Here is a 20,079-nt window from a genome sequence, read left to right as displayed (position 1 = left end):
TGGTCCCACTGTTTGTTTTTACAGGGATGTTTCCTGCCAGTGGGCCGAAGCGTGTGTCACACACGCTCCAGCCCACCGAGCGCTAATCTAAATATGTGTCCTGAATGAGAGTAGGAGTGTTATTTAAGGTGTTGCTGGGTTCATCAGAGCAAAAAAATAAATAAACCAGCTGCATAAGTGGATGGGCTGAGAAATAAACTGTAAACATATGGATGGCCATTCAAATTCTTGTGGCAAAATGTTGTAAATCAAATCCTCAACATCAAAAAGGATCAAACTTCCAATTTTCACATGCTATTTTCAAATGATGACTTTGTATCCCATCATTTTCAAGCAATTATTTTCAGAAACACAATCATAACCTATTTTTGCTTTAGTATTTTAGGGTTGTTGTAACAGAATATCAGAGAATTGTTGTAATACTCCAAATAACCTAAAATCCAATGGCTGTTATGCTTCTTCAAAATTCTTGCTAAGCTTTTGACAACTTAGACATTACAGAAATATGCACATAAAAGGCGGGGAATACGACAACTACACATCTTCATACATACCAACACACATTTGAATATAGTGTAAGAAAATTGGGGTTAAAAATAAAATAGCTAACTTAGATATTAATAGTAAAAGATATATGCCTTGAAATTAAAAGGAAGATTTTAATAAGATTAAAAGAAATTTTTTAACTGTAAATGGGACACAATTGTATTTGTCCATCCATCCATTTTCTGACCCGCTTAATCCCTCATGGAGTCGCGAGGAATTACGTGAGTCAATTTGGCTAATTTGAATTAAAAGTTTTACTTTTTTAGAAAATTCATGAATGGATTCAAAAAATTAGGGGTCTAACGTACATATTCATAAATTAAAAAAGAAAATCAGAGTAATAAACATAATTAATCTTTATGTGCTTGGTATGTAAATGGTATATTAACTGACTCACCCTAGATTATAGTGGACTGTTCAGCATCCTGAGGTATTTAACTCTAATGTGTCCCATAAAACCTGTTAAACTTCAGTTTAGTGCGTAAACAGAGAAGGGCCGCGGCGCCCTGACTGGCCACCATGTTGGCTCCGCCCCTGTGTTTAGGTTTGTGACGTAGCTCCGCCCCGGACCGTCCGCGTGCTGCAGAGAGAGGAGACGGCACTCGCGACCAGATTAAACAAACTCCGCTGTTTACCAACGGTTACCTGCTGCCGAACCGGATCAAACCGGCTACCGACCCGCTTCCGGAGCGGACCGACGAACGGTGAGTGGCAGAAACTCGGTAAATCGCCCGGTTAACTAGCGACCGCTTACCCGGTAACCACTGGTTAGCTGATCAAACCGATAACCGAACGTCGTCGCTTGTGTTTAACGGTAACTGGAAAAACGGACCGGGTTCGGTTTGAGACCGGTTCCGTTCTGGTGAAGCTGGTGACGATGTTTCGGGTTACAGGTGTGTGTGTGTGTGTGTGTGTGTGTGTGTGTACGTGCGCGCGCGCGGGAGGGAGAAGACGTCTCCCATGGTAACGGCTGGTTGCTAAGGCTCCCTGTCTGCGTGGAGGTTACGTTGCCATCCGATCGTGGTTCTTTGTGCGCTGATGTGGGCGGACAGCTGGGCCAAAGACACCCAGAGGACCGCCAGCTGCACCACTTGCTGAACCCATCATAGTATTTTTAAACTCAACAGTGATTTTTATATATATATATATATATATATATATATATATATATATATATCAGTTACAAGCTGCTTAGATCCTGTAGTCAGTGGGCAGGTTGGCACCATCAGCTCTGTAGAAGCAGCAGCTTGTTGACCAAACTGCTGCTAATTGAGGGGCTTCCAGGTGTGTGTGTGTGTTTTCACACCATGCCAGGCAGGAAAGGAATCAGCAATAATGGTAGTAATGCTGCTGCTTCCATCCATCTGCAAAGCCTTGAAAGACGCCTCACGCCTCACACTGAGTCCTGCTCAATAAGATCTGGATTTGTAGTGGGAATCAGGACAGGAAAAGTTCATCCAGTCGACCAAACCTTTCACTGCATGCGCGGCTAATGAATTATTTTAGCCGACTCCATGTTCCATCCCAGAGGTCCTAAGCAGTGGTAACTATTGTAATGATTGTGATTCCAGCTGATCGCCTCGCCTCTCTAAAAACGTGGTGCTACTTACATTTTTACACTTTCATTTAAAGGAACGCAGTTCTTTAGAGAAATGAGACGTTTTCCCATCATGCACAGCACCAGATTTAGAAAAAATATGTCTGGAAGACATAGAAAGAAAAGCATGTCGATAAAACAGAAATCATATTGGTCGATATCGATAATTATCAACAAATTAAAAACATATATTTTAAGTGCGGCTGTTTCATTTTGTGCTGTTGCTTAGCAACCTGTTTTTAGATAGACACAAACACTGAATTCAAACTCAACCCATCATTCAACCAACTTTTTACCAAAACTGTAAGTTTTTAAAAAGAAAAAATAACGTGTGCTCTCTGAAGTCTTTAAAGGGGGCGGAGCTTGGTTCCTTGGTCTGCGTTGTGATTGGTTGGGAGGATATGTAATATTAACCTACATGATAGAATGTAAAAGGAAGGACAACTGTTTTATTTACCCTTTTTTATCATAGATGTACGTCTATTGATCGATATATCTTGTTATTGACTTATCGTCCAGGAAAAAGCAAACTCAGCATCAGTGTGGGGGTAGATTGGCAACTCAGCTGTTCTCAGACATTAACCAGCTTTAGTTCTCTGTGATTGTAAAGGTTCTCCTGTCACTGCGGTTCATGGTGGACCTCAGGAACCAGTCTGGCCCCGGGCCCCCGGCCCCGGCCCTGAAACGTGGCTCACAGGGGTCACATTTTAAGACGCCGCTACAAGCAGCTTTAACCCTAACAGCTGTGAAACATGTCAGCTAAACGCTGCTGGTTTCAGGTTTTATTCTGTTGATCGGGTCAGAAGCCGACTCTCAGGCCTCACACCTTTTATTTTAACCACAAGACAGATCAACACATATCTAACATTTTGATGCGCTTTGGACAGAAAAAATCAGATTTTAATCATATTTTGAGCCAGAGGCTGAAAACCTCTGGCTCAACCTCTGGAGAACAGAACCTTCCTCTGGAGATGTTCGGCACAGTTTATGTCAGAACGTTGAAGAACAGCAGAGCTTACAGAAGCGGCTCAGGAACGGTTTTATCCACTGATGACGAAGCAGCACCGTTTGGTTCTTGGGTCCAGTCTGGTTCTGACCCGGTGGTCCAGGACCGACTGGTTTCTAACAGGGAACACGGCTCCATTCGCTGCAGAGCCGCATCCTCACTGAGGTCTGAGGATAGAATCAGGACTTAGAGCGCTGATCACCTGGCAGCCATGATGGCAGCAGCCTGGAGACTCTGGACGGCTGCTGCTAACCAGGCAGCAGAAGAAGAAGAAGAAGAAGAAGAAGAAGAAGAAGAAGAAGAAGAAGATCCTCACGGCGCTGCAGCGACTTGAAGCTTCAGGTCCACCACGATGAGCAAACTGCAGGTTCTGGAAGGTGCTGGTTTGCTTCCTCAGGCGGACCACTAGGGGGCTCTGCAGGACCACTTCTGTCATCTGCTTTAATTAAAGGTGGAGAAATTAAAACTCTCAGGTTGTAGTTCAGGACCTTTCAGTGATTTGCAGAACCATTTTGGACCCAGTGACGTCCTGTTTGTTTCCCAGCTCCCTGACAGGCATTTAAAGCTGCAGTTAAAGCGGTTCTGTTCTCACCGAGTTCCCTCAGGTGGATCCTGGAGACGCCGCGTCTCCATCAGCGGCTGAACTTTTACGTTTCCTGGACTCTGTTAGAGGCGTGATCGAGATCATTGGTCCTGATTTAATGGTGCTGCTCTGTGCCTTTAAGGATGATGTCATTAATGTTTGGATATTTGTGATTAAACTGAACCGTCTTCTTCTTCTTCTGTCTATTTCAGGCGTCTTCTATCAGGCTGATTGGTGATAAACTGTCAGATTATGGAGGAGCTTCATGACGTGCAGCTAACTGAGATCAAACCTCTGCTTACAGGACAGGTGAGGGGGCGGGGCTTAGCACGGGTCACTTCCTGTGTTCAGACCATCAGCAGAGAATGCAGTTAGTAGAATATCACTCTGGTTTATATTTAGTTACATTAAACCTGTTGATAGTTTTAAATAAAGATGTTAAATCCTAAATTTAGAACCTCTGATGACCTGAGAAAGATGTTCACAGCCGAGTCACTAACAGCTTCTCTGTGTTGCTCCTGCAGAATGGGAGCAACCTGCAGGACTTCGACTGTCAGGTAAGGTTCTACCGACGTTCTCACAGGAACGGCTCTGTGGCTCCCAGGAGGCGTCAGGCTGTAGATATAAAACTGACCAGCAGGGATGAGAAGGTGGTGGACATGATGGGAAGAAGAACCGGTTTAGACTCTGAACTCATGAAGAAACTGTTCCTCTGGTCCTCCAGAACGATCCGTTACACTCTGACGCTTTTAGTTTGAGGTTCTCTGTCTCTAACGGGGCGGACTGAGGAAGATGGTGGACTGAGAGGGAAGAGCAGGAAGGAATGCAGGCGAAGGTGAGACGAGGCTTAGGGGGCCGACGGCAACAAAGGCTCAGCTGTTGAGGCGTTAAGACCTTCCACCTCTCAGCCAATGGCTGCAGAGATTAGTCCTGCTCATCCAATCCCTCCGGCTCCTCTTCGTCTTTCTTCAGGAGGCTGAAGGACGACGGCTAAAGTCTGGTTGTCCTGCTGCTGGCAGCGTCAGCCTCTGCGAACCTTTTCCCTCTGAAGCGTCAGGATGAGTGACTCTCTGGATCTTCACCAGATCTCCTGTTCTCTGGGAGTCGGGGTGGTGAGTTAGCTGCTGGTCTCAGGTCACTCAGTCAGCGTCTGACCCACAGCTGCTCCGCTGTGCCTCGTGTTTCTTCTCAGGTGTTTTAAGGCTCTATCTAACAAACTTCACCTGTTCCTGGGTGAAAATGATTGTTCCCTCAGCTCACCCGTTCTTTCATGATGTAAAACTATTTGTTCTTCACTCAGGTCCCAGTGTTCTTGTGCAGGAGCTGACCGAGCAGCTTTAGACAGAGCCTCTCTCCCTGAATGATCAGTGGTTGAGATTCAGACTCCTGTTGTTGACTTGATCTGAGTTTGAAGACAATTTAACTGAGCTTTGCTGCCAGAACGGTCAGAACCAGAACCTTAACCAGCGGTAAACGGCTCTCTGCCGTCTGGCCCGCTGCTCCAGGATCCAATCATCTCCAGTCTGCTGCTCTGTAGCCAACCAGAAGCTGGTGGTGGTTCTGTTGGACTCTGCTGGTCATGAGTCGCATTAAGTTTCCTCGCAGACATAAACCTGTTTGTTCTGTTGTTCCTGTTCTGCTTTATCAGGATCACCTGAGAACCCCGGAGCTCATCAATCAGAACCGGAGAACAGTGTGTGTGTGTGTGTGTGTGTGTGTGTGTGTGTGTGTGTGTGTGTGTGTGGGGGGGGGGGGGGGTTCTGGTGTTTAGTGGACCAGACATGTAAACGAGCCCAGTGGCACCAGGACTGCTGATCCTGTTGAATAATAACAGTATTAATAATAATTTTTGTTAGAAGAAGAAAGTGTTGTTGATTTTGGGGGAAAGAGAACCGGTGCACCCTGGGTGTGTTTTCCCTTTATTTAGAGCTCAGGTTCTGGTCCGGTTCTCCTCAGGTTCTGCTGTTGATGCTGAGTCTGTGTGTCAAAGTTTATTTATTATTCTCCCTTGAGAGAAATTCGCCTTGGATGCAAAGATCAGCTGCATTGTACTACATATTAAATCATTGATAAAAGGAGTCTCAGTAAAATAATAAATATACGTTAGTAACAACCGTTCATAAATCACAGTTCAGCTAAAACGATCATATTAAAACGTGCAAATTAACCTTTAAAACCAGAATAATTTAAACACCACTGCAGCAGTTTGCTGCTGTAGATCATTAAAGACCATAGATGTAACTTCTCCTGTTAGTCTAATCATTACAACCATGCGCTGATTAACAGGTTTTATAGACAATGGGATGAACGAATGTTTAAATCTGTTATATTTGCATAATGGTTCCTAAACCTTCCTGTGGAGTTCAGCAGCACATTCAGAGTGAATGATGGTAAATCCTGTCAGCCTCTCTGAGGATGGAGCGCTCTGTGGAGACACCGTTTAACATCCGGCTCTTTGTGTCGCTCAGGAACACGACGTGGAGACGGCCCACGGCGTGCTGCACGTCACCATGAGGGGCGTCGCTAAGGGCAACCGACCCACAATCCTCACCTACCACGACGTGGGGCTGAACCGTGAGTGAACCAACAGGTGGCTGCGGCCTGCAGGCGGACGTGAGGAGCAGGTTGTGCTCTGACTGTGGTCTCTCTGCAGATAAGTCCTGCTTCAACACCCTGTTCAACTACGAGGACATGCAGGAAGTGACCCAGCACTTCTCCGTGCTGCACGTCGATGCTCCGGGACAGCAGGAGAACGCTCCTGTGTTCCCCGCCGGGTAAAACACGCACGCCTCAGGGCTTCAGATGTATTCACCAGACGCACCTTTAAAGGTGCTCAGATAAGAACACAAAGGAGTCCCTCCGCCTCTAAATGAAGTCAGCCGGGGTGAAAATGTCCCAGGAGGCTTTTATTCAGGCTCTGTACCGGCGGCACCATCACATGCTAACCACCTCCACTCATTAGTTAACCCACAGCGCCACATGGTTCCACCTAGAACATCTTAGTGGAACCTACCGATCTAGTCCATATTACTCCACAGTAATTCAGGTAAACTGAAACTAGTTTCTGTTTTTGGTCTAAACTCTGATTCTAAGCTGAGCACCCCAAAAACTGCAGAAATATCAGGAAAGGTCCTAATTTCTGCTGCTTAGGATAAAGTGTGAGAAACAGTTAGTAGGATTATTAGAGAGAGAGAGAGAGAGATCTGTCTTTTTTAATCATTTATTGGTTTCAGACAGAACCCAAGGCAAATTTATTTATAAAGCACATTTCAGTACAGAGACAATGCAAAGTGCTTTACACGATTAACATATAGGAAAATAAAACAGGATAAACACAAGTTGGAATAAAACATGAGAGAATAGAAACTAAAAGCAAACATTAAAAACAGTTTAACTAGAACAGTTGAAGGTAATCGTGAACAAATGTTTTAATCTTGATTTACAGGAACTCTTTCAGCACTTTTCCAGTTTTCATGTTGTTCTGTGTGAGCCTGACAGCAGCCTTTTCTAGAAAAGCTGCTTTAACAGGAAGGAGACTTGTCTGAGGAGCAGTGGTGAGTGTGGTCTCTGAAGTGACTGTGGCTTTTCAGGTACCAGTACCCCACCATGGACGAGCTGGCTGAGATGCTGCCGTCCGTCCTCACACAGCTGCAGTGAGTCTGCCGTCCTCTGATCAGCTACAGTCGTGTTTGTTGAGCTCCTGCTGACTGTGGCTCTGTGCCGGCAGGGTGAAGAGCGTGATCGGTCTCGGAGTCGGCGCCGGAGCGTACATCCTCGCCAAGCTGGCTGTAATAAACCCAAAAACCCAGAAATGTTGCGTCTGGACTCCGTTGGGTTTCCACTAAAGTCGGCTGTTGCTGTCGTTTCAGCTGAATGAGCCCAGCTTGGTGGACGGCTTGGTTCTGATAGACGTCGACCCCTGCGCCAAAGGCTGGGTGGACTGGGCCGCCTCTAAGGTAACGCACCGCACAGACAGATCCAAACGAGCCCAGAGCCTCAGAGAGCCGCTGGTCTCACTCAGGCTCCGTCTGTTTCATGCAGCTGAGCGGCTGGACCAGCAACCTGGTGGACCTCATCATGGGACACCACTTCAGCTCTGTGAGGACCCGTCCTACGCTCCGCCCGGTTCTCCAGCACCGTGTCCGGTTCCGTTCTGACCCGCCTGTCTGTGTGTGTGAGCAGGACGAGCTGACGGAGAACAAGGAGATCGTCCAGACGTACAGACTCCACGTCTCTCAGGACATCCCACAGGAGAACCTGCTCATGTTCTACAGCAGCTATGAGAGGTGGGCCTGGCCGCTCGTTGCCTTCTGCCGCGTTTACGGCCGTGTCAAATAAAACCGTGTCTGTGCTAGTCGTAGCGAGCTGCAGATGGAGCGGCCCGTCCCCGGTCTGAACGAAAACACCGTCAGCACGCTCAGGTATCCGCCTGCCAGCATCTCTCTGGCCGTCCCCGGGACATGCCGCCCTTTCTGATTGGCCGTCTGTTTCCCAGGTGTCCCGCTCTTCTCGTGGTCGGAGACACGTCACCTGCAGTTGACGCCGTGGTGAGTGATGAACCTTTTCCTCCCACCGAATCAAACCAAACCGTTTCCAGCTTCCTGATTGGACCACCCAGCTGAGCGGTGACGACTTGGAGCTGGAGGCTGCGAGGAAGAGACGCAGCGTCTTAAAGACGGGGACCAGCAGCACGTCCACGTTGCTCTCTACAAGCCTAGTTTAAAAAAAATAATCTCAAATGACAGATTTTTAAAAAATATTGTCTGTTCTTACTTGAGAACGTATTTATTTAAGGATTCAGCTCCATTTTAAAGACGTTTTATTTGTGGCTGTGCAGGTGGAGTGTAACTCCAGACTGAATCCCACCAAGACCACCCTGCTGAAGGTACCCGACTCTTTATTTACTTAATTCTTTGTCTCCTGTGTCAATTAAAGCTTCAGATCCGCCTGCTGTTAGCGGAGACGTCTAACCTCATGTTCTCATCGTGTAGACGTCTCCGCTGAGAGTCCAGCAGATCAAACTGGTCAGTTTCTGATGCTGCTGCTATTCTCTGTTTCTCCACTAGATGGCGGACTGTGGGGGGCTTCCTCAGGTGGTCCAGGTACGTTTCTGACCCTTTAAAAATACCAACGTTCCTGGTTTGGTTTGAGATTTACTCCTTAGAAGATGCTGAAGTGTCCCTGAACTGAACTGAAGGACTGTTTTCCCTCTTTAGCCTGGAAAACTGGCCGAGGCCTTCAAGTACTTTGTCCAGGGGATGGGCCACAGTGAGTACCAGAGACCGAGCCTGGACGTCCAACGTGTCCCCTTCCTGTCCCGTCTGCGTCTCGGTTCCCATGTTTTCACGTCATGCTGACGTCTCTGTTGTCTCTTAGTCCTTCGCAGCGTTTGATGAGTTTTAGCTTCAAGTGGAGCAAGAACCCGGTGATCAGAGCTGCTCCGTAGCGTTCATGTCCCAGAGGAACGGCCAGCGGTTAGAGCAAGGCACTAATGTCCCAGGAAGGCTGCAAGATCCCTGGTTCAAATCCGAATATATTCCACATGTTATGAACTTTTTATGCTAATGTAAAATTTAGCAGTTTGACAAAATCCGGTGGCAGCAGCTGCTTTGTCTAAAAAGCTGAGCGCCGCGTTGAGGAGTTAGACGCAGTAGAAGACAATTCAATTAAATTAAAATTTATTTATATAGCGCCAAATCATGAAGCACGTCACCTCAAGGCACTTTACAAAGTCAAATTCAATCAGATTATACAGAAGATTCTATCTAAGGAAACCCAGCAGGTTGCATCAAGTCTCTCCAAGCAGCATTCACTCCTCCTGAAAGAGCGTAGAGCCACAGTGGACAGTCGTCTGCATTGTTGATGGCTTTGCAGCAATCCCTCATACTGAGCATGCATGAAGCGACAGTGGAGAGGAAAACTCCCCTTTAACAGGGAGGAGAACCTCCAGCAGAACCAGAACCAGGCTCAGTGTGAACGCTCATCTGCCTCCACCCACTGGGGCTTAGAGAAGACAGAGCAGAGACACAGAAAGCTCAGAAGCTCAGAAACGTTCTGCTCGACACGTTTATTACATCTGTGCAGGTCAAAGGTCACGTTGATGCAGTTTAACCAGAAAGCTGTTTACCTGTTAGTCTGATGCTCTGACCTCAGGTGTTCTCATCCTGTCCTCCCTCCTTTCTCTCTGTCTCCTGCTGTTTCCCTCAGTTCCCCATGTTGCGTTAAACCACCTAAGCAACCAATCAGGTATCAGGTACCCCCCCCCCACCCTCTTGTCCCGTTTCTCTCTGTGTGACGTCGCCTGAATTCATCCTGCATGTCACCATGTCTGCTCATGAAACTGAACCCGTGTTCAGATCCTCAGAGCTCCTTTCTCAGCCTAAAGATACTCTGAGGAGACGACAGGTTGTAGTGAGGAGGACGCGTCGCTCTGTTTGTCTCTGAGCACCAATGTGCTTCTAGTGATGAAAGGAGAGAAATCAGACTGGATAAATGTGTCATAATGATGAAAACCTGCAACACCTACTACTGTCACCCAGCATCAAAATGTTCATTATTTTCATTTCCCTACCTTTTACCGGTCACTTTATGACTTTATTTCATGTTAATGCATTTTACTGGGACTGCCTGCTCCTATAAAACGGTCGTATTTGGTAAAATGACCGACATGAAATGGGAAGAAAAAGGTAGAAAGTGAACAGCTCTGGGAGGAGAATAGAGGAGCGTTTATTGCTGCAGCTTTTTCTGCTTTAACGCTGAGAGGTGAGAAATAATCGAGAGAGGAGACGACATCACACAAACTTCTACATGAACATTTATGCTTCTATCATGGTTAATATAGAAAAATACTTTCTCACCTTATTTATAAATAGTCTTTGTAAATTTCTCCGCTATTTATTCATGAATAATCCGACATTTTTACTAATATTTATTTATCCTCAGTAAAATTACGTAATTAGATGGACTGACACTGATTAAATTTCCTCTAAGGAAACAATAAAGTTTATCTCATCTATTATTTATTTGTCTGATTGTTTCTGTGCTCATTTACTCCACTGTTCAGGGATCAACCAATCAGCTCTCTCCGTTCAGATATCAGCCAATCAGCTCTCTGAACACCTGAGACTGAATAACTTTTATCTCCAGGTCCAAATCTAACTTTCCCTGAAGTGACGTCACCAGCTTTTACACGGCACCTGGAAACTTTCTGAGCTCAGATTTTCTGACAGCAGGTTTATGGCCAAAAGCATCAGAACCCGCAATGTTTCCAGATTCCTTCAATTTCTTTATATTTTGTACCAAGTTTAAAAAATAAGTTAACTTTGATATAATTCCATATAAACCTCCACTGGGCCTGAACTCCTCCGGTTCCGCTCTTTAAAAACAAGGAGCTGGGGACGGGTCGGGAGTTCTGGAGCCGTGGTTCCGTCTCTCTGCGTGGATCCATCACGGCCCCCTCTCACCGTTTCCCTGTGTGTCGCCCTCTAGTGCCCACGGCTGGTATGACCCGCCTGGTCCGCTCCAGAACCCACTCGGCCTCCAGCGTGGGTTCCGCCGAGGGAGTCCGGAGCCGCAGCGGGCCGGAGGCCGCCGCCTGCTTCAGCCCGCAGAACCGGGCGGTACCGACCATCGAGATGACGTCATAGGACTCCCGCATGTAGAGGTTCTTCAGCTTTTCCTCCGGTGCCGGTTGGGTCCCAAACGGCACCGGTTCTGAGTTCTTCCCGAAGAATCCAGACGTCTGAGAGTTTAGGCTTTAGATGGGAGCGCTGTGGTGATGGTTCTGTTCCTTCCCTAGCCTTTGAGCAACACGTTACGTCTTCATGGAGTCCAGAGGCTGTTGTTCTGTGGTTCTGGTTTTCCTGGATTAGATGTTCTTCTTTCTTTCTTTGTGGTTCTGATCCGATATATTCATCGTTATTGATTATTCAGTTCTGACTTATTGACAGGGACGTTTGGTGAAAACGGACCGGCTCGGTTCTGAGGTTTCCCAGAACTGGGTCCAGTCACCGAAACGCATTCATGGACTAATATTTGATGGGAGGTCCGATTCACGGCTGAACGCGGCACCAGAACCCCGATTAGATGCCGTTCCTGGGTCCAGTCCAGCTCAGGGTCCTACTGACCCAGTTAGAACTTCTGTCATGTACCGAGTTTAAAAACGCTGGTTCTGCAGGCCAGGATCCTTGGATCAGCCTGGCCCGGTTTCCTCAGAATCTCACCGGACCCGGTTTGTTAGCATGCCGAGCCGTGGCCCGTAAACTGTGCCGTGGTTCCTGTGACTCTCATGTTGTTCTGCAGAACCGGGCCCTGACCCACACGAAACCGTGTAGCGTCTCCCAGGCTGTTGGTGTCGGTCCGGTTTTCCCTGCCGTTTGGTTCTGAAGCATGGCTAGCCCGTCACCCCGGGTCCAATTGATGTTTATTTCTGTACATTTGTAATGAAATAAAGCTGATTCATCAGAGCGACCCGGTTCTGAGTGGTTCTGTTTAGCTTGACCTCATCGGATCTCCGGGAAACGTTTATTTTTATCCAGCCGATCAGAACCGCTTTAAAACGAAGCAAACATCCAGCTGGTTCTGGACGACCCGGTTCTGATGATCCAGGAGTAACAGAACATGTGAAGACCTCAGCAGAACACACAGCAGAGGGTCGTCTTTCTGATCGGACTGGATCAGAACCTGTCGGACCTTCTGGACCCGCCAAACCCACCGGTACCAGCAGAACATGTCTGAGTAAGAAAACGACTGTAGTTCAGAACCATGTGGTTTATGCAAGTTTAACAGTTTATTATAAAAGGAACCGGACCATGGCGCTGACCCGGGTCGGGTTTACACAGAACACAGAAGAACTAATTACATATTTAACCTTTCAGAACCTCCAGCTGGTCCAGAACCTCTGAAGCCCAAACTTAAACATGAGTCTGTTACAGTCAGGTGAGCCTGGGGGTCCACAGCTTCTCTGATCCCATCCGGACCAGAACCAGCCGGTGTTCTGGTGAGGACGGTCCGGTGGCGCTTAGCTCAGCTGGCAGCGGGCGGCGCCGTCTTACTGCACAGCCGACCCAGAAGGCCCGCCATCTGCAGCAGCGAGTTCACGCCTTCAGCCACGCGCATGTGAGTGAAGCCGATCTCCTGCGGGACAGAACATCAGAACCGTTAGTCCAGAGACGTCTGGAGGTTCTGGACAGATCTGGGTCCAAACCCCGGATGTTCCAGACCAAACCACTGAGCTATGTTATACACTGGAGTGCTGATTTTGCCGAAAAACTGAAGTCACTGGCGGCCATCTTGCTACTCCCTACTCTCACAGAATCTCACAGGATTTGGTTGCAACAACAAGCAGTTTTCTGGCTGTGTGAAAATGTTTCACAGGTAATTCTACAGTCAGAGGATGTACTAACACTATCAACTACTAGGAAATCAGGTGCTGAAATATTTTACATGTTATTCATATTATATATATATATATATATATATATATATATATATATATAAAGAAAAAAATTTCAGCACATGACTTTCTCAGTACTTGATATTTTTAGAACATAAAATCCTCGTTATTCGATGCTTTAACGCACATATTCCCTAGTCACTGGGGGGAAATAGGGAGTACCAATATGGCGGCTGGTGGCTTCAAAGCGACTCGTTCTAACAGCGGCGATTAGCACTCCAGTGTATAATAGAGATCAGTGGACCAAACTAGAAGAAAAAAATCCACACCGATCAGAAGGAAGTGTTTATGTGCAGAATGTGGAAATGCAAACTGTTTTCTTACACGGTAGAACCCAATAGAACCCAATAGAACCCTGTTGGATGATCAGTTGCTTTAAGTTTCCTTCAGTTAGACTTTAATCTCTTCTTGCTGCAGCTTAAATTGTGTTTTTCAGCCCCACAGAGGTTTGGGTCTCCGGTTTATGTAACAGAACCAGAACCGACATGTACTGCATGCCGGGCTTTCAGTTAGCGGTTCTGATCGGACCACAGAACCGGGTCACCCTAAAGCATCGGTCGCTTTACAAATGAGCAACACACCATCCAGCTGGGGGAGGACCCAGCATGCACCACGGGTCTGGCGTGCTCAGGGGTCCAGGACTCGGACCCAGGACCGGTTCTGAGCAGAACCTCACCTTGATGAACTCCAGTTTCAGGTACTCGGCCATCTGGAAGGTCTTGCAGACCCTGAAGATGTTCCCCATGATGTCCTCGGGCGAGTAGCCCAGCGCCCACAGCTGCTCCACCACCTTGTAGGCGCCGTCGATGTCTCCGTCCACGCAGCGTCCCAGCATGCTTTTCACCAGCAGCGGGTGGGGCTCGTCGCACACCTTGAACACGTTCTCGCTGTTGACGTAGCCGAAGCCCGAGTTGGTGGACTGCAGGTTGTTCAGCGCCTGCAGAGAAGCAGAACCGGGTCCGTCAGCGCCGCTGTAGGTACCAGATCGACTCGGGTCCTGCGCCTTCTGATGACATCACTATATGGCAACGCCACTCAGACAAACTACATTGAGCCCGCGGTCTGCATTTGTAACGAATCAATTTTATTAAGTTAATTTAGCGGTTTCTTTTTTCTCAAAAGCTTGAACAAATATTCAAGCCATTTTACAAAAAAAAAAAAAAAAATTTGACAATTGGCTCAATGTTTGGAAGAATATTAACAAAAATGGAAGGGCTAGCCAGACTAATTTATCCAGCATATATCTTAAATGTACCAAATACCACAATAAAAAAAAAATCAAATTCATCACAATTTCATCTGGAATAATAAAAAAACATGTGATCAGAAAGAACAACATCATTACAAAAAGGAGGAATGAATATTATTGATTTTAAAGTGATGAATGCCGTGATAAAATTAAATTTGGCTGCTGACTTTTAATAAAAATGAAATGAGTTTATGGTTTAGTTTCCCTTCGAAAATTTAAAAAAAAAATTGGAGGAATTAAATTTCTCTAAGGTTGTAACTTCTTTGATCCGGCAAAATTACCGATTAAATTGTCAGACTACCACACAAGTATTCCAGAATGATGCTAAAAGTTTTCATGCCTCGACTAATTTACAGGAAAATAACCGTAAATTAACAAAATAAAATTGATTTGTAACAAATGGAGACAGCGGGCTTAATGTAGTTTGTTTGAGTGGAGTTGCCGTATGATGATGTCATCGGGTAGACACCAGCCCACCTGAGCTCAGACGCCTGACTCCGCCCCCCTCACCTGTCCCTCACCTGTCTCATGTCCCCCTGCGCCGTGAAGATGACGGCCTCCAGCCCGTCGTCGGACACGGCCAGGCGCTCCTTCTCCACCACCTCCTGCAGCCGGGTCAGAACCTGGGCGTCGGTCAGCTTGGCGTAGCGCAGCACGGCGCAGCGCGACTGGATCGGCTCGATGATTTTGTCGGAGGCGTTGCAGGCGAGGGCGAAGCGCGTCGTCTTGGAGTAGATCTCCATGATCCTCCGCAGGGCCTGCTGGGCCCCGTCTGTCATGCTGCAACAGAGCGTCGTCTTTAGGCCGGTACCGCCGACACCGGACCGGACCGGACCGGACCGGCGACACCGGACCGGACCGGCGACACCGGACCGGACGGGCTCAGGGTCTCACCTGTCGGCCTCGTCCAGGATGATGATCTTGTGTCGGCCTTTGGGCAGCGTCACCTTCTGCTGAGCGAACATCTTGATCTTGTTCCTCACCACGTCGATGCCCCTGCGGACCACACGGCCACGTCAGCGCCGGCGTGGCCACCGAGCAGAACCGCCCCGGCAGAACCCGGGTCTCACCTGTCGTTGGAGGCGTTCAGCTCCAACACGGCGTCTTTCATGGCGGCGCCCAGCAGAGCGCGAGCCAGACACAGGATGCTGGTGGTCTTCCCCGTCCCCGGCGGTCCTGGACGACACACAGGAAGACGGTTCTGGTTCTGGTTCTGGAGTGTTGTAAACGAGAGCTGAAGGCAGAACCAGCCACCGCATGGCTGCCGGGGAACGATGGTTCTGTTCTGACGGGCTCTAAAGGTTAACAGACCGGCTACCGACCCGTTTAGGTTCATGTATGAATAAAATGTTTAGCAGAAGTATAAATATTTCCACATGTCAGGCCTTAAAGGCGCACAGCCACGTTATTTATTTATACGTCAGTAGCTCACTCTGGTCGCATACAGAGCTTTTATGAAAGATGATCACGTCCTGCTGGGGTATTAGTTGTTATTTAGGTGTTTTTGCTCATTTGTAATTAAATAAAGCCTTAAGTGTTTATTTACAATATTAACAGAAGTACGTACTGCACATGCCCGGCAGGGGTTAAAACCACTGAGCTATATAATACACTGGAGTGCTGATTTTGCCGAAAAACTGAAGTCACTGGCCGCCATCTTGCTACTCCCTACTCTCACAGAATCCCATAGGATTTGGTTGTAACAACAAGCAGTTTTCTGGCTGAGTGAAAACGTTTCACAGGTAATTCTACAGTCAGTGGATGTATTAACACTATCAACTACTAGGAAATTAGGTGCTGAAATATTTTACATGTTATTCATATTAAATATATATATATATATATATATATATATATATATATAAAGCAAAATATTTCAGCACATGACTTTCTCAGTACTTGATATTTTTAGAACATAACATAAAAGTATATGGCATTTGACATTTTAAAAGTTTTAAGCCCCCCCTGAACATGAGAAAATCCTTGTCATTCGATGCTGTAGCGCACATATTCTCTAGTTACTGGAGGAAAATGGGGAGTACCAATATGGCGGCTGGTGACTTCAAAGCGACTCGTTCTAACAGCGGCGATTAGCACTCCAGTGTAGAATATAGCTCAGGGTTAAAACAAGGAAGTGGCTAACGGCTGTTAGCATCTCCCAACGAAACAATGAAGAATGCCCAGTGAAAAAATAAATAAATAAACGTTGACAGAAGTGAGTTAAAGTTCTGATTTCAGCTCTTAAAGTTGCTGTAGATCGTTTTATCTCAGGGGTCACCAGCCTTTTTCATTCTGAGAGCTACTTCACGGCTACCGGGACTGATCTTTGAACTGGAAGAGGCAACGCTTACCAACAAACATATTAACGATGCTCTTTTTTTTCCTTAAATCTATATAAATGCAAGTGTGATTACAAAAGTAGAGAAACAGACTAAAATAACCTTGTAGATGCAGCTCATTGGAGGGTTGTGCTGCTTTTAGAACGGGCAGCAGGGCCCCACATGGGGTCCCTGGGGGTCACCTGTTGCCCGCGGCCATCATAACCCTGGTTTATTTAATTTATAACAGATCACTCAGAGCTGCTGCTTCACTACAAGATATAGCAGAGAGTCAGGGTCTGTTTATTTAATTTTGATTTATTAAGTAAGCAAACTGGCTTTATGATAGTTCTGCAGTACTGACGCTAGATGGCGCCACATTATAGCTGCTATAACAACATTATCAGGAGGGAGGCTTGGTGTATATAACCTTATTTTATCATGATCAAATGATTTTTGGTCTTAAAGCATATAATGTGACTATGCACCTTTAAATGCAGAACCTGCAAAATGTTGAGCTTAGATGGTTAGAAGAACTGATGAGGAGCGATAAAGCAGAATAAAAACATTAAAAGGAGGATCAAAGTGGGGAGACTGCAGCTGAAACAGACAGTTTAGGCAAAAAGGAGCAAAGAGGAGGATTCTGAGAAGTTCTGCCCAGAGAGCCGGGCTGGTCAGATGGGCTCATTTTAATGTTTCTGTTATAAAAGCAGAACCTTTGGAGCAAAGTGAAGACATGAAGGGACCCCATGTGTCCCTCAGCCACAATCCTGCACCATCCATCCCATAATATGGAGAATAATGACTGATTAATAAAGTCTAGAAATACAAACATTTGTCCATTTTCTTCCTGTTGGTGAAATTCCCCTCAGTCCCAGACTTTGGTCCAAAGTGTTCTGGTTCATTTCGGCCCAGCTTAATAAATAAATAAGTGATGCTGCCATATTATTTTTATTATAGAGGCTTTTTTTGCCTTTGACTCCCGTTTCATCCGCACCGACCTGCGATGATGATGTTCGGGACGTTTCCCTCCCTGGCGAACACCTCCAGGCGGCTCACCGTCTCCTCGTTCCCCACGATCTCGCTCAGCTTCAGCGGCCGATATTTCTCCACCCAGGGCAGCTCGTAGGAGCTTCCGGGGCCTTTGGACGAGGACTCCCCGGCGTCGGTGTCCGTCTTCGCCCCGCTGCCGCTCCCGCTCGGTGTCTGGTGGCTCTCTGTCTCTGCCATCTCGACGTCCATGTTGCCTTCTCCGGCTGTCAGCCCGCGAAACTAACACTGAAGCCTCATTGGCTGATGGTGTGTTTTTGTAGGAGCTGATTGGTTAGTTAAAGCTCGCGATAGAACGCGAAGAAGCGGCGTGGCTCCGCACCATTTACCCACCAGGCGAAGCAAACGCTGCCCCGGACTGGGCGGAGTTAACGCGCCCAGTTTCTAGATCACTGTGTGATCTAGAAAGTGCAAATTTCTTTCTTAAATTATTGAAACATTAAAACTTTTATGGTAATTCCTCTTTCAGCGCTTTTGGTGGTCAGCATGACTGGAAAAGCCCCATATAAGTTCAGTCCATTTACCACATATTTTATCTTTTTTTCACACCACAAATGAAAATGTTCTTGACTGGTTAAGATTATTCAACTTGGATGAAGCAACCTTTACATATGGGCTTAATGAGGGCATGAATGGGGCTAAAAAACGGGTCCCAAAGCAGATTGTCTAAACTCTAGAGCAGGCATGACCAATGTGCGGGCCATTTGTGGCCCCTACACTGCTTCTGGGTGCCCATGCTGAGTGGAATATCATGTTTTATGATGAAGACCCAGACGACTTACAGAGGTTGCCCAGTTAGTCATGACTAAACGTTTTGTGTTCATGTAACCCAAGTAGTTTCCATACAAGCAAAGCCCACTGTCAGCGCAGACCTACATGGTACCCATCCAGTTTATACACAAATCCATATGTAGCACACATGCTTCCTGGGATAAAAGTGTCAACGTTCTCAAAGAAACTAATGTTTTAGCAAAGATTGTTATTTTATTATTTTATTTTATTCTTCTTAGGTTTATCTAAAATTGTATTTATTCATCTAGAAATTATTTTGTTGTGTTTATCTGTTTTATTGCTCCTTGTTCCACAACATATTTATTTATTGTCTGGATTTCTGAATCTCATATTTATTATTAAACAGTTAATGACAATTAGAACTCCTCCCACAGCGTCTGACCTCGGTCTGCGTCAACCAGCGGCTGATTGTTAACGAACAGGTGCAGTTATCGGTTAAAAATGCCAGACTTATCTTCATCGTCATCGTTCAGATTTGCTTCACCAAATGCACGTCTGGGCAAGTTTGATTGCAATCTTTCAGGAACAGCAGCATCGTTTTGTATGAAGTGAGCAGAAGTGCAACAAAACTAACCCCAAAACACAAGTGTATAAAAAAGATAATGTTAAAAATACTAATAATTGTAATAATTGTAATTATATTGTATTCAATCACTTATGATTGAAAATTGTCAATATTGCATATGGGGAAAAAAAGAAAGAGCAGCAGGTGTGTCACCCCCCCTGGAGGCAAGTTCCACTTTGACAAAACAATGTCAGTACTGGACATTTTTTAGTGTTTATTTCATCAAGACAGTAATACATTATTAATCTACATAAAAGCTCATTGGGTCCCCACCAGGCTTCTGGCTGAGTACCAAATGTTTCATTTGTTAAAATCTTGGCTAAAAAATGTTTAGAAGAAATCAATGCATGAATGTGCTGACATTTTCTAGCACACATTTTCAGCTGCTTCAGCTAAAAACCACTGATCAGGCCTGAAACCTGGGTGTAGTAATGGACTCAGACCTGAACCTCCATCTAAAGACAAAGTGGACCGTCTAGAACCTGGAGAACATTTCCAGGATTAAAGGACTGATGTCTCAGCAGGATCTGGAAAAACTAATCCATGTTTATCTTTAGTAGAACTGATCACTGCAACGGTGTTTTCCCAAGTCTGCCTAAAAAGTGGATAAGAACGCTGCTGCTGATCCAGAACCTGCTGCCCGCGTTCTCACTAAGACTAAGAACGTAGAGAACATGGACCCGGTTCCGAAGTCCTTCCACTAAGTCTAAGAATGTAGAGAACATGGACCCGGTTCTGAAGTCCTCACTAAGACTAAGAACGTAGAGAACATGGACCCGGTTCTGAAGTCCTTCCACTAAGACTAAGAACGTAGAGAACATGGACCCGGTTCTGAAGTCCTTCCACTAAGACTAAGAACGTAGAGAACATGGACCCGGTTCTGAAGTCCTTCCACTAAGACTAAGAACGTAGAGAACAT

The 20,079-nt window shown here is 46.3% G+C and overlaps 2 protein-coding genes across 3 annotated transcripts; one reads left to right on the top strand and one right to left on the bottom strand.

Moving 5' to 3' along the window:
• The first annotated feature begins 1,086 nt into the window (after positions 1-1,086).
• Positions 1,087-12,198, top strand: LOC105918723 (protein NDRG3). Of its 2 annotated transcripts, XM_012853864.3 has the most exons (16): positions 1,087-1,250; positions 3,945-4,041; positions 4,257-4,289; positions 6,201-6,306; positions 6,386-6,506; positions 7,323-7,385; positions 7,460-7,520; positions 7,602-7,688; positions 7,774-7,830; positions 7,915-8,018; positions 8,088-8,153; positions 8,228-8,279; positions 8,570-8,617; positions 8,799-8,834; positions 8,949-9,000; positions 11,221-12,198. In XM_012853864.3, the coding sequence occupies exons 2-16, from the start codon at positions 3,985-3,987 to the stop codon at positions 11,376-11,378; spliced, it is 1,101 nt and encodes a 366-aa protein (XP_012709318.2). In that variant the 5' UTR covers positions 1,087-1,250; positions 3,945-3,984; the 3' UTR covers positions 11,379-12,198. The 2 variants fall into 2 exon arrangements, with proteins under 2 accessions (XP_012709318.2, XP_035998991.1); XM_036143098.1 differs by lacking the exons at positions 1,087-1,250; positions 3,945-4,041; positions 4,257-4,289 and adding an exon at positions 4,309-4,844.
• A 300-nt stretch (positions 12,199-12,498) lies between these two features.
• On the bottom strand, positions 12,499-18,032 carry rfc2 (replication factor C (activator 1) 2). Its single transcript, XM_012853862.3, has 6 exons — positions 17,755-18,032; positions 15,506-15,611; positions 15,330-15,431; positions 14,957-15,215; positions 13,863-14,123; positions 12,499-12,867 (listed from the first exon to the last, which is right to left on the bottom strand). Exons 1-6 carry the CDS (start codon positions 17,993-17,995, stop codon positions 12,757-12,759), a joined length of 1,080 nt encoding a protein of 359 aa, XP_012709316.3. The 5' UTR covers positions 17,996-18,032; the 3' UTR covers positions 12,499-12,756.
• Between the last annotated feature and the right edge of the window lie 2,047 nt (positions 18,033-20,079).

The sequence above is a fragment of the Fundulus heteroclitus genome, chromosome 1, assembly GCF_011125445.2.
Source record: "Fundulus heteroclitus isolate FHET01 chromosome 1, MU-UCD_Fhet_4.1, whole genome shotgun sequence".
Lineage (NCBI taxonomy): Eukaryota > Metazoa > Chordata > Actinopteri > Cyprinodontiformes > Fundulidae > Fundulus > Fundulus heteroclitus.
Note: the sequence above shows the minus strand (reverse complement) of the source record. Positions and strands in the feature narration are given on the sequence as shown.